The 13929-nt window shown below is 44.5% G+C and overlaps 1 protein-coding gene across 1 annotated transcript in view; it reads right to left on the bottom strand.

The window, feature by feature from the left end:
- Positions 1 to 7187: 7187 nt before the first annotated feature.
- Positions 7188 to 13929, bottom strand: part of LOC107113906 (adenylate cyclase type 5-like) — a 368311-nt gene continuing 361569 nt past the window's right edge. The window contains exon 14 of the mRNA XM_015415309.1: positions 7188 to 7371. Within this exon, the coding sequence (XP_015270795.1) occupies positions 7188 to 7371 (184 nt within the window). The remainder of the gene's footprint in view (positions 7372 to 13929) is intronic.

The raw sequence follows: 13929 nt of genomic DNA on the forward strand, positions 1-13929 counted from the left end.
CACAAAAAGATACTGGAAAGGGGTTGCAGCAAAAAGTGCCACAAACTCTTTATAAACAGGTTTCTCCCCTCTGAGATTCCTTGTAAAACAGAAAACAGAAGAAAATATATCAGTCCTTATACTGCCAAAGTCAGAGATTAATTACAAATGAGTACCAGGTCACATTTCAATAGAAGTCAATTTACCAACTCTATCCATTCAAAGTGGGGGGATTTTACAAGTGGAGAGAGATAACCTTCAAAGAGCACTTCTGTTGGGGGGGTGCTTCCATGTAACCACTAGATAACAGTACCTAATTGGGATCTCTACAAACTTGTCATTTGGGAAATTGCTATCTTTAGGCCTTCTTCCTTATCACAAACACACACACCACAAAAACAAACAAACAAACAAAATCCTAGTGGTGCATAATGCTAAAAGAGCTAGAGCTTCTGGCTGCCAGACAATCTTAGGATCTCCTGGCTGTATTAAACACAAGGCCATGGTGGTGGTGGTGGTGGTGAAGATTACATACCACATCATTTCTCCTTCAGCTAAGTATGCTGATATCTATGGAGTGACCCATTGCAGGGAAAACACCATAGGCAAAGATTTGGTATTCCCCAACCCTAATTCCTTTTGGCTCATTTTTGAGCGTTGAGGCTCAAGGATTGGAGAAAGGCAGAATATAAAATATTTTCGATCAACAAAAATTTAGCAACCCCCTCCATTTTAGTTGTAACTGGAGAATACCCACCTTCTGCCACAGCTGTGTCACTATCACCCGTTATTTAAGCCTGAGGGAATTACTTTCCTCATGGATAGAGAAAGCACAATGAGTAAATACACTGGCCTGATGCCTATCATCCATGTATTGTCCCCCCTCCCAAGCAGCTCACTCAATAATTGAACAAGACAAAGCATGGATGCATGGATACTGCTTAGCTAAGTAATCCAGAACGGTTGCCCTCTTGACTGCTTTTGTCTGCAATTCTGAGCTTGGTCCTTGCACTAAAGACTCAATGGACAAATCTTTTCAGATTAGTACCCACCTGTCAAGCCCATCCAATCCATGTTTTAATTTGTAAAACATATCCCATGGTTTAGAGTAGGTTACATGCAATTCTCAGGCAGTGTGCTACCCATGCAGTGAACAGCTCCAGGCACTGACCTGCTTCAGTGTGACAAAAATGACACAGCTTCCTGTGCCCTCAAGGCCAGTATCTGGGCCAGGCAATTCACCTGGCCCAAATCGATGGGGGCAGCAATGTGGGATGAGGTGACGCAGGCACATGTCTCCTATGATTTTTTTGGTCTGTTTCCTCCTCGGATCCAGCCAAGTGAGGCTACAGAAGCCGGTGGATAGATCCTGCTGGGATGGCAACAAGATGGGAAGACACGGCTGCCATCCTGGCAGGGTACAAGCAAGACTATAGGAAGAGGATTCTTTTGTAGCCTGCCTTGTACTCCGAGATGGGGGTATCATGGGAGGGGATTGTGTAGAAGGAGGGCACTAGCTTCAGTCAGCCCTGCCATATTGCGCCATTTAGGCAGAGGTCCATTGGTGACATTTACTAAAGAAAGCAAGGAACGTAAACCAAACAGCCTGATGAGCTTTAGTTTTAAACACTCACTTTTAAAAACATTAGTGGGGGTGGGTGGTTTGGATCATACAATGCTGTCCTTCACATCACCAATACTGTAGTGCCATGTAAATAGAAGACTAGCGGTTTGAAGCTAAACGGAAAATTCTTTCCATTCGCTTTACCCTTCATAACTGGCTGTGGGTCCTATTACTTATCTATGTATGTCTTGTGCAATGCTGACTCTAAAGAAAATGTGGAATTAACAAAAATCCCAACAAAAACTAATTCCGGGTAGATCGATAAAGATTTAGGTAAATTCCTGAATATGCTGATGGTAAATACCAGTCTTAAGTACCATTTCAATCAATATTGAAAGTAGTTCTAACATATACATCACAGCCAGGGGTGTTCCTAGGCATGGGAGAAATGGAGCAGCTGCCCTTGGCCCCATACTGGGGTGGGGGGCATGCTAGGAGGCCCCTGACTGCTGAGCTGCCCTGAGGAAGCCACAGCTGCTGCCTGACAGGCAGTCAGCTGCTGGCATTGAGTTGGGGGAGGGGGTGAGCCCACCCTACAGCTAGCCCTGTACATGTCCTGAGGCAGGGCTCTTTTTTTGGACACTCTGAAAACTCATGAACTTTTAAACGTTCCAGTGCATTCCCCCAGAAAAAAAGAGGGAGAGACTTCCCTAAGGGAACGCCCTGCCTGGCTAAAGAGAGACACGAGGGAATTGGGTGGGTTCCACAGTGTCTCCAGTGCCCCAAAGTTTCTCCAGTGCATTTGTTAAAACATGTAAAGGCAGGCGTGTGCACATAAACAATACATTTTCTTCACCCATCTCCTGCCTGATGCCAGGCAGTGTTGGTAGCTGGAGAACAGACGGGGCCATCCTGGGGGATAGAGCCAGCTGCAGGTCAGTGGGAGCCCTTCCCCACCTCGCTCATGCCAGCTGCTCCGTGCCTGCCTATCATGCGGCACTGACGGTGACAATGAGTTGGGTAGTGGGAGGGGAAGAGGTCTGGGCCCTGCCCCACTCCCCCCAGACCAGTGATTTTGGGGATCCATCCTAGAGTTATCCCCAGGACCCCAGCATCACTAAGACCACCCCTGATCACATATATATTTCAAGGAAGCACTACACTCTGAGAACAACTTGCCAGAGCAAGGTGCCTTTGGCAGCTTTCCCATGGAAAACGGGATTGCACATTAGATTGACTTCCATAGAATGATGTCCTTTCCCACAGAGAGAGGGAGGGGGGAGAGAGAGAGAATCTCATAAGACAGATAACCCTGCTGGAGGAAAGCTGAGCTGAACTGAAAGCACTCAGTAGAGTGAGATCCCATCTAGATCAAGGACTGTAAACCTGCCTGTGTTTGTGCATAACAATGCAATCCTATGCAGAGTTGCTACATTAAGGCCACTGATTTCACTGGGTTTAGACTAGAATAACTGTGCATGGAACTGCACTGTAAGTAACATAGAGTTGCCAACTAACTGGTTCTTAGTCTGATCTGGGTGGGGAGGACGGTTTAGCATTTAGGACCCATTGCCAGAGGAGGTTTCTTTTGCTAATTGGATATTCATTTCCCTGCCTCTGCTGTACCTTTGCCAATTTGCTTAAAGCCTTAAGCATTTAGCACAGGTGTGGATTCTACACACATATGTACTAGAGCCAGTTTGGTGTAGTGGTTAGGAGTGCAGACTCTAATCTGGGAGAACCAGGTTTGATTCCTCACTCCTCCACATGCAGCTGCTGGTGTGACCTTGGGTTAGTTACAAATTCTCTCAGAGCTGCTCTTTCATGAGCAGTTCTCAAAAGAGCTCTTTCAATCCCACCTACCTCACAAGGTGTCTGTTGTAGAGGGGAAGGGAAAAGAGATTGTAGTTTGAAAAGTACTGAGACTGATGAGTGATTACAGCTCTCATACTTTTATTAGTGCAGAACAAGACAACTTTAGCCTGCTCGCAGGCTGGCTTATATTTCGTGAAAACCACAGCCCAAAACACACCCCTACACCGTAATAGGCTATTTACAGTGGCCGAGAGTTCCATGGGCTCTTGGTCAGGAGCCTAGACCTCAGATTGGTGTGGGCTAGGATCCGTTTAGTCCATTGTTCACTGGAGCGAAGCTCTGAGGTTTAGCAGGACCATGTGGAACCCCCGGGTGCCATGCGGTCGGGACTGACTACATTACATAGTTGCTCTGAGACTCCTCCTCCTCTTCTTCTCTAAGCAATAGGAGTAAGGGATGTCCCACTTGAGGAAGCTTAAAAAAAATCTCAGTGAGGTGTGTGATACCAATTATACTAGGATACAACATTAATGTGGCATTTGTGTATACCATCCCTGCCATTTATGAGTTGCTTTTTGGAGTTATGGAACAGCTCTTCATTTCCAGGACTATTTCTATAAATATTAAACAGTGCATGCTTCCCTCAGAGAAGGAATGGTTGGTAAGCCTATTCACTCAGAAGAGTGGGCAGTCGCCAACAATGTGTCAAAAGCGAACCAGTACATGCCTGTGCACGAAAGAGAGACACATAGTATGTCCATTCATTTGTGTGATATCACAGGTTCCTGTGTGTCTACATCCCTGTTCACAAGTTAGCATGAAAGCATATTCAGTCCATATACAGTGCACAAATATCTGTGGAGTAATTCTCCTACACAGGGGTCATTTCCTGTGGGAGCGCACAAGAGCGGAGTTCCGGCAGTAAGGAGCCCAGGGGGCGGGCACCAGTGTTCCCTCTAAGCTGAGTTAGTGTGAGCTAGCTCACAGTTTGTTAGCCTCCGGCTCACACATTTGTGTCTTCGCTCAGGAAGGAGGGCTGGAGAGCAAACTAACTTATGCAGCAGCCAAATCGCTCTTTTTCTACGAAATAACCCCTGCTCCTGCAGCTGAATGTGTGGTATAAACTGCACATTTATCCAGGTACTAGTCCCTGAGTTCAATTGCAATGTGAACTCTTTCTTACAAACAGATGGCTTTCTCTTAAAAACAGATGTATGCCTGTACATGCAAGATTCACCATAATGCATAAACAAGGCTGTGGAAGAAGGTATAAGAATATGTGTGAAATCAATTTAAAAACAATTTTGTCTTGCTCAGTATATTTCGTCTTCTTCATAAACTGGGTTCGGTAACAATCACACTGCTCTTCCAAAGATGCGCACATGACTTAATTAGTCAGAGCTGTTTGCTAAGTAACAGCCACTCACCTTAACAAGTCATTTGATAGTTACAGAAATCAATGTTGTGTTCTGAATTAGCCATTACTGCTCAAGAAAGAAATATTGGAAGCAATTGACAGCGATCCAGCAGAACTCTGAGCGCATAGTTTTCACTGTCAATATGAAACTGCAAGCACTGTCTTTTGCACAGGATACACATGGATGTTTACCATTCTATATAGACAACAGTTAGAGATCATTTCAAATATATTTGCACAGGATACACATGGATGTAGACAACAGTTAGAGATCATTTCAAATATCTCATCCCTGTCCTTTTGACTCAAGTATCTCCATATCAGTTTTGAAATTTGGGTCTCTATTTTTGTGTCATTTTCTGTTTTCTCATGCTGATTCTTTCTAGTGAATTTGTGTGATTTATAATGTGATTTATGGCCTATCAGTGGTGTGTAGCATATTGGCAGTGGGGGAAAAAAATCAACACATTTATTTCACCAGCCACAAATATGGCTGAAACAAAAAAACTCATAACTGTAACATATGTTTCTGGCTTATGCCCTTTGTAGGAGCAACTCTCTTTGACAAATAGATATACACTGGCATACACATGGGTTTTCCAAATATCCCCCATCTGTTTCAGGTTGGGAAGATGGAACCAGTAGAACACTGAAGCCCCTTCTCCGCATGTGCCATGGTCTCAACATGAATTGGTCATCCCATGCAAGGAAATTGAGGAGAATCCACAATTCACACCTGACTATTACACAGTCCCAACCTGTGTACTCTGTAACATGAACTGGATATGTTCAGTAAATATTTTCAGTGGCTTGATAAATTCATTTGCATCTGTATCTGCCCTTGCTGCTCAGGGCTGCCTCGTAACCTCTCCCATTCTGGCCTTCCCCAAGTTCGAGCTCAGCCTCGTCTTCTGACCACCCCCCTCCCCACATCCCCTGCTTTGACTCACGAATGCTTATACCCCGGAAAATTCTAAGGTGCTACTGGACTTGAATGTTGATCTGTTCACGCCATTACGGGTTTTGCAACTAAAGTGTTTCTGTACTTGGAGGAACTGCCTTTCTGTCTGAGTAGTGCTACCTTGTTTAAGACAGATGGTATCCATGTTTTGCTTATCTGCTGACACTCGTCTGCCTACCCCATCCTCCAAACCAGTTTACTACATTCTCAAATGCTGAGACTAGGAATGCAAAGTGATTCCTTGAAAGATTAAGTGGGAAAAAGTCCTGTCTTACATTGTCCGTATATTTTCATCTGCCCAAGGTCTTGCCATTTTACATCCAGTTCATTTCTAGACAGTTCAGATTGACTGCTTCTTGGGATTTTAGTGTAAGATCACTCAGACTGATATTGTTGCTAGTAATTTAATTCAAAAGCAATAGCAGCTAAGCATGTGAACTAGAAAGCATGGCATTACAATGTGCGATCTATGCATTTCATTGCAGAACATGATATGTGTGACTAGGAGCATGAAATATGGTTGTCTATTTCTCCAGACACACATATTAAAATATTTATAGTGAAGACTTCTGGGGACTTTCCTGTTCTACAGATTAATGCCAGCTTCTATACATAGAGCTGAGCCATTTCCCATAGTCCCACTCTTTGCAAACCTCCATTGTAGTCAGATATTCAGCAGTTCTTTGGCATCAGAGATGTTTAAATACTAAACATCACAATAAATTCATTGCACCATAACTCTGTTCATCTTTGTAGCTCCATTATTGCTATTTTGTTTGGAAGAAATGTAACACAATATTTAGACATATTGCTAATTAATCCTGTATATAATAGCATTTTCGCATGGCAACGTTCTATGCGCGGCAAAATCAGGTGGCTCCCTGATGTGTCACTCACCAGGGGCCTGTAGCCACTGGCTGCATTGCCCTGCTGCATCACCTCACTCCCGCCCACAGAACCAGCACCCAGCATCTTGTCCTCAGTCTGCAGTGAGCTGCCGGAGGGGATGGATGCCCCGGCGGGCGAAGGCGTGGGATGCCCAGGCCACTCCTGCCGGTGCTGCGGCAGTTGTTGTCGGCCGAGGCTGACTTCAGGTAGCCAGCTGCCCTGTGACCAGACGGCACCCAGTGCGCTGCTGGGGCGGAGGGCACTGGAGGCGGTCTGTGGGCTGCTGCCACCAGGCTGGGCAGGGAGCTGAAGCCACCCGGCTGAAAGTGCCGAGTCCAGAGGGTGGGCAAAAGGAGGAGGAGGCGGCGATGGCAGAAGCCCTGCCCCAGGCCGGCTGTGCGCAGGGCTGCTGTAGCGGCAGTGGCACTTCCCAGGAGCCTCCGGGGAGGGCTCAGGGGCGCGCTCAGCTCCTCAGCAATGAAGTCACCGGAACACCATGGGAGTCCCAGCAAGCAGGCAGGATGGATGAGTTGCCCTGTGGGGAACTTCTCCACCCTGAATGCCTAGCCCACACTCATGCCTGCCATGCAGCTCTCCTGCGGCGCTGAGTGACTGTATTTCTTGCAGCGATGCTTCGCTTGGACACTCATGCCCACCATGCAGCTCTCCTGCGGCGCTAAGCAACTGTATTTCTTGCAGCTATGCTTCGCTTGGCTTGGCTGCCTCCTGCTCCAAGCCCAAGACCTTCTAGGAGCACAGCCAGAGAGAGCAGGGGACCAGGCTGAGGAGATGCCCTGCTGAGCCTCCAGGGTGGCCCTTCGCAGCCTCCGTGAGCCATGTTTTCACAAACACCCCCTCCAGCGGCTGCTCCTCGAGACCGGGTACAAAGTGGGGGAACGGGGGGGATGTCTCACCTCTTTGTAGCACTCGTATTTTTTCTACAATGGGCCTTGCTCCTAGTTATATATAATTATGTGTAAATGTATCTTTATGTCAGAATGTCTTGCAGATTGCAAGCATTTTCCTCATTTAGTGTCTCCTAAATTTCTGATAGCTGAAGTGTGTTTATTTCTTGTGTTAAAGTAAGAGGCATAGTCTACTTTTATCCCATAGAAGGTTCATTTTTAGAGTCCACAAGAATGACCTGTCTTTGTGTTTTTGTGTGAGTCACTGATCTCAGTATGACAATGACTCATTCAGAGAAACAATGGGCAACCTCCTCTGTAAGTAATCTTCCTGGGTGTCTCTCTCAGTAACTATTTGACCTTCCGATCTTTCCTGAACTGCAATCCTAAGAACATTTTCCTGGGAGTAAGCCACAGTGAATGAAATTGGACTTACTTCTGAGCAGACCTTCCTAGGCTTTCCCTTCCCAACCTAAACCAGCCTAGGTTGATTTGAAAGATTCAAGGTCAGAGTGCTACATTGTGTCGTGAGATGACATGCTGTCTTCTCTTGGGATGTACAGATGCGTCCTTTTTCATTTCTTTGTTTTTGTAGATTATTGTTGTGACCTTTTCATTTTTCTCAAATTTGCCCATGATGTTTCCCATGTCATTTGTTTCTTCTAGGGCATTTTTATAGTATCTTGCACCATTTTACATGTTTTGATGCCAATGACACTGTGTTTTATATCATCTATAACTATATGCCAAAAATGCATTGCTTAAAATACATAAATTATATGGAAATTTTTATGGCAATACAGCTATAGTACGGTGGGGGAAAATAAAAGATTTGTGGGTCTTTGTTTTATACAAGACAGAAAGAGAATCAAAACAGAGATTTTCCAGGTTGAAACAAGGTACCTTTTAAATTTATTAACAACCCTATCAAGAGCATAGTCAATGCATAGTTGAGTCATTAGTAGCTTAACTAATAAGGTTTTATTTATTCATTTAGAAAATTCATATGTCACCTCTCCAGAGACCTGCTCAAGGCTGCATACAAAGCAAAAACAATATAATTCAAACTACATAAAACATTAAAGCATGAAACAAAAGCAATACAATTAAAACCACATTAAAACTGCATAAGAATTATCAAGATTAAAAGGTGTTCCAATTAAAAAACCATAAAACAAACCATTAAACCCTAAAATAAAACAAGCCAGGCACATTAAAACATCATAAAACAATATTCAGCAGCCTAAAACAACATCTATAAAACAATCCTCAGACTAGAAGTGGACAATAACAACAGCTAAAAAATGGGACTCCTCAGATGAAAGCCCCATAAAAAATGCACCCAAAGACCAGTAAGGCAAGCATCAAATAATATAGAAATAATAGAAGATGGTTAGACACCAGCTTCATAGCTATTTATGTAATGTGTATGTCACAAGGGAGGCTGCAAATTTTCCTATGAACATGTTTGACTGTCAAACCTCTGTTGTTCGAAGGTGTTGATCATGTGTGAGCTGATTAGTTGGTGTGTTCAGTTCAGCCAAACAACCATGAATGGCCACTTTACAAGTTTGCATCCAGTTTTCTCAAAAGTATGCAGGCACAAAGATGCTGCCAGTTCAAACCGATCAGTGGTCATTAGCACCCCTATTTAGATGAACACTGAAGGGTAGGATTTTACTGAAAGACAGCATTTACTGATTACTGATTTTAAATCATTTTTGAGTGATTCACAAGCCAATGTATTGTAGTGGCTAGAGTGCAGGACTAGGGGCTCAAATATCATGCTTTGCCATGGCAGCTTCAGGGTGATCTTGGGCCAGTCATATAACTCTCAGCCCAACCTATTACAGCCTAACCTTGTTCTGATGATGTAACAGAGAAAAGTGGGGTATGAATAAAGAAAACAAATCAATAAAGAATTGTCCATTGAGTGGAACAGGTACATAGCAAGGACAGGGGTAGAAGGATAGGGCCTGTTTGTGAGGGTGGGGTAAAAATCTAACAAATAAATACATAAATAAAACACATATGCATGAAAAACCGAGTGCATGGCACTGCATAGTTAGAGAGGAATACAGTGAAACAACTTACTGAACAACTATTAGCAAATTGTAGTATATAAGGAGCACCCTGATGGAGCAGTCCAGCGGTCCTTCTAGTTCAGCATCCTGTCTCACACAGTGGCCAGCTAGTTAGCCTGAAACAGGGTATAGAGGCTGAGGCCTTCCCCTGATATTGCTGGCTCCTAGCATTGGTATTCACAGATTTACTGCCTCTCGATGTGGAAGTTCTCTTTAGTCACCATGGCTAGTCATCACTGGTAGATCTAGACAGATCAATGAAGTATCAAACCAATTGTCAAAAAAATCAGATCTCTGTGCACAAATCACAAACAGGACGTGAGCTGAACACACAAGTTTTTGAGCAGCCTTTTATGTCACTTTTGATAATGTTGGGACTTTTAAAGTAAAATGATAACACCAGATTTGTTGGCAGACACTACTCATTTTTCAAATGTTATGTGCAGGCACACATGTAGAATTAAAATGGTGGTCATGGTGGAAGCAGAGTCAGTGTTGTATAGTGGTCAGAGTGTTAGACTAGCCTCTGAGAGACCTGAGTACAAATCCCTACTCTGCCATGAAGCTCATTGAATGACATGGGACCAGTCAGTTTGGTGTAGTGGTTAAGTGCGCAGACTCTAATCTGGGAGAACCGGGTTTGATTCCCCACTCGTCCAGTTGCAGCTGCTGGATGACCTTGGGCAAGCCACACTTCTGTCAGAGCTGTTCTTCAAAAGAGCAGTTCTTGAAGGAGCTCTCTCAGCCCCACCTACCTCACAGGGTGTCTGTTGTGGGGCGGGGGAGGGAAAGGAGATCGTAAGCCGCTCTGAGACCCCGAGTGAAGGGCAGGGTATAAATCCAATCTCCTCCTCCTCTTCTTCTTCCTCCTCCTCTTCTTCTTCTTCCTCTTCTTCTTCCTCAGCCTGAATTTCCTTGCTAAGTTGTAGGGATGAAACAGGGAAGAGAGATCCACGTACCCTGCTTGAGCTCTTTCAAAGAAGGGTGGGGTAAAAAATGTGTGAGACAGAAGATAGTCAATAACAGCAATGACATTGTGCTCCCCAGCTCTGAGTCACTAGTTTCTGTGCTACCCTTACTGGCTTATGAAATTATTGGCCCCGGTCATATGGGCAGGAAAATGCGGGGGGGGGGGAATAAAACAACCAATAATACATTATTAACAATAAAGTGCTTTAGCGTTCCAAGATGGTCTAAAGTTGTTAGTCCAGAGAATAGTCCGAGCTAGTCAGCTGGTCTTGCTTGTGACATTGTGCTCCCCAGCTCTGAGTCACTAGTTTCTGTGCTACCCTTACCAGCGTATGAAATTATTGGCCACGGTCACATGGGCAGGAAAATGCGGGGGGGGGGGAGCATGGCTGTTTGCCCCGGAGCAAAATAACGCACGGCTGCGCGTTAGAGGTCCCGTCGAGGTCCCGTGGTTAGGGGGGAGGTGCTGATCACAGGGCAATCCTGCGGCGTGGCAAAGAAGCGGCCTCTCTAGCAAAAGGCTCCTCAGGTTTAACCCCTTCCAGGGCTGCAGAGGAATGCAAACTGTGTCCTCTGTCAGGTCCCCTCCAGGAGGAGCTTCAGCCGGGCCGCCCTCCCGCCACACCCCCCCCTACACCTCCCCCTCTGCCGCCCGGTGCACAGAGTTCCTCTCGAGCAAGCCGAGCCAGGAGTGGGGGGGGTATGGAAAAGAGGAGGGGCTGTGTTGTTTGTTTTTAAACGAAGTGTGCGGATGCGCCGTTGGGTGCTTGTGCGCATCCCGTGGAAACTTGGGGAAAAAATCCTTTTAGCGACGGGACATGGGCGTGCGCCAGATGCCACGACTTACCACTGGAAACGCGATCAGGCGCCCGCTCTTGCCCTGCGGTTTCCGGAAACTAGTACCTCGGAGGTACTAGTTTTTTGCCCCGCATCTTCGGCGGGAAGCCTCGGGTTCGCCACGGGAGCTCTACGCTTCCCAGATGTGGCGCTGTGATCGCGCCCGGAAAATCCACCTTTCGTCCGTCTCTGTAGCGTGGCTAATGCTCCATGTAACCGCAGCCATTCTTCCACAACACACATCGCAAGGGTTGTTAACCTGCTGTGTATTCAGCATTCACATTTATGTGCTTTACAACTTTTAAAAGAGAGAAAAAGCCTCAGAGATTTCAATAGTACTGACCAGATGGTACACAATTTATCCTCGCCCTCTCCATCGAAGGGCTGGGTCCCTGAAATTGAATCAACATTGTAACATTTGCCATGGCCATTCAGTTAAAGCAATTCTATTAAAAAAAAAAAATTTATTGTGGGATGAGTCGTCATATGAGATACAAAGAATCAGGTTTGGTTTGGGTTTCAACAAAGCCATTTGTTTGACGTCAGTTTTTGTTTGAACACACTGAAAAATGGGACTTGCTCGTTCCCAGATGTGCCACATGCAGCCCACAAACACTGCTCTCCAAAGTTGATTTTTTTTCTAACTCATCTAAATAGATGAATGGCTGGCTTCAAGGTGAACCCCACTTGATTCATAGGTAGAGTGTCAGCTTTCATGAAAAGAACGGCAAGGGAGCTGGAGCACCAAGGATAATTGCTCTGCGATGGGTTTGGGAACTCAGCTCCAAACTCCCTTTCAAAATTCAAAAGTAAAGATTGAGCCCTGAGGGGAAAAGGGAAAAAAGTCACTGCATACTTGTCAGATAGCATAAGTTCATTTTCCCTCCACAAGCTTCAAGAGTGACCTCGAAAATACATGTGAACTTCTTTTGCAGGGAGCTTTTAGATCAAAAGCTACACCAGAGTAGAGTCAGAGATGAACTGCAAGTTGATTCATTTCAAAAACACCAGGATGGAAAAGTAACTGTTCTATTGCTGTGTTTGTTAAGCAGCTCTCAGATAACTTGTGACTAAACAGACCTCACTGATTTATCAACAGGGGCCTTCACATATTGCTGCTGCTGTTGTTGTTGTTGTTTTTGTTATTAATTGACACAGTCAGATATTTGACTGGTATATGGTGTTATGCAACTCAAGATCTAGCCAAGTTCTTGGGAACTGCAAATGTATTTTCACAGGATTCTTGCTGGCCTAAGCAACACTGTCTTCTGGAGTTGAGCTGGTGTTATTTGTTCAATGCTCAGAATGTCCAGGTGTTTCTTGAAACTTCTAGGCACTGCTCCAAGGGCTCCAATAACAACTGGCACAATGGTCACCTTCTTCTCCCAGAAGCCCTCTAACTCTGTTCATGTCTTGATATTTCATGATCTTCTATTGTTCATTCTTCTCTATTCTACTGTCCCCTGGGATTGCAGTGTCAATGATCCAACCCTAATTCTCACTTTATCCACAGTTGTGATATCAGGGGTGGTATGTGCCAGTTGTTTAGCTGTTTGTAATTGGAAATCCCAAAGAATCTATGTTTCATCATTCTCCATGATCTTGTCTGGTTTGTGCTCCCATGAATTTCTGGCTGATGGTAATCCATACTTCTTGCAAAGATTCCAGTACAGCATAGCAGCAACTCTATCATGATGTTCCTTCAGTTTGAGCAGTTTTACTGCAGGCACTAACCATGTGGTCGACTGTTTCATCCTTTGTCTTGCAAAGTCAACATTTGCTGTTATCACCAGTCTTCAGACTCTTCGGTTTCATACTATTTGTTCTGAGTACCTGATCTTGTGCAGCTAGAATGAGTCCTTCTGTTTCATTCTTCAGGTGCCCATTTTGGAGCCACTTCCAAGTATTTTCACTATCAACTTTGTTTCCTGTGTCTTTCAACTATTGCCCATGCAAGTGCTTTCAAAGTGAGTTTTGATTTCAATCTTTTTGAAATCTTCTTTGGTTTCTATAATGTGAAATAAGTCTGCCTTGTACACTTCAACTAGAAGCTTCTCTTTGCTTTTCTTGGTGTTATCTTTCAGTGCTCATTTTTCTTCTTCAACTGCTTGCTTAACTTTAAAGAGATCTCTTCCACCTAGTTTTCTTGGTGAGTAAAGATGATCAACATCACTTCTAGGGTGTAGTGCTTGATTCGACATCATTATCTTGCAAGTTTTGCAGTCTATGGCTTCTAATTCTGCTTCTTTCCTATAGATAATACCAGCTGTGAATCTTAGAACTGGGGTTGCCCATGTGTTAATTGCCTTTCTTGTGTTGCCTCCATTTAATTTAGTTTGCAATATCTTTTTAACTAATTGGTAATACTCCTTGGTTGTATTTTTCTTAACAAGGGTACGTTTGATGTTGTCAGTTTCCAAAATTCCAAGACATTTGTAGTTTTCTTTAACACCCAGTGTTTTGATGTTGTTGTTTGGCATGTTGATTTCTTCTTGTTCAACAATCTTTCC

Source organism: Gekko japonicus, unplaced genomic scaffold (genome assembly GCF_001447785.1).
Source record: "Gekko japonicus isolate JY-2015 unplaced genomic scaffold, Gekko_japonicus_V1.1 scaffold539, whole genome shotgun sequence".
NCBI classification, from domain to species: Eukaryota; Metazoa; Chordata; class Lepidosauria; order Squamata; family Gekkonidae; genus Gekko; species Gekko japonicus.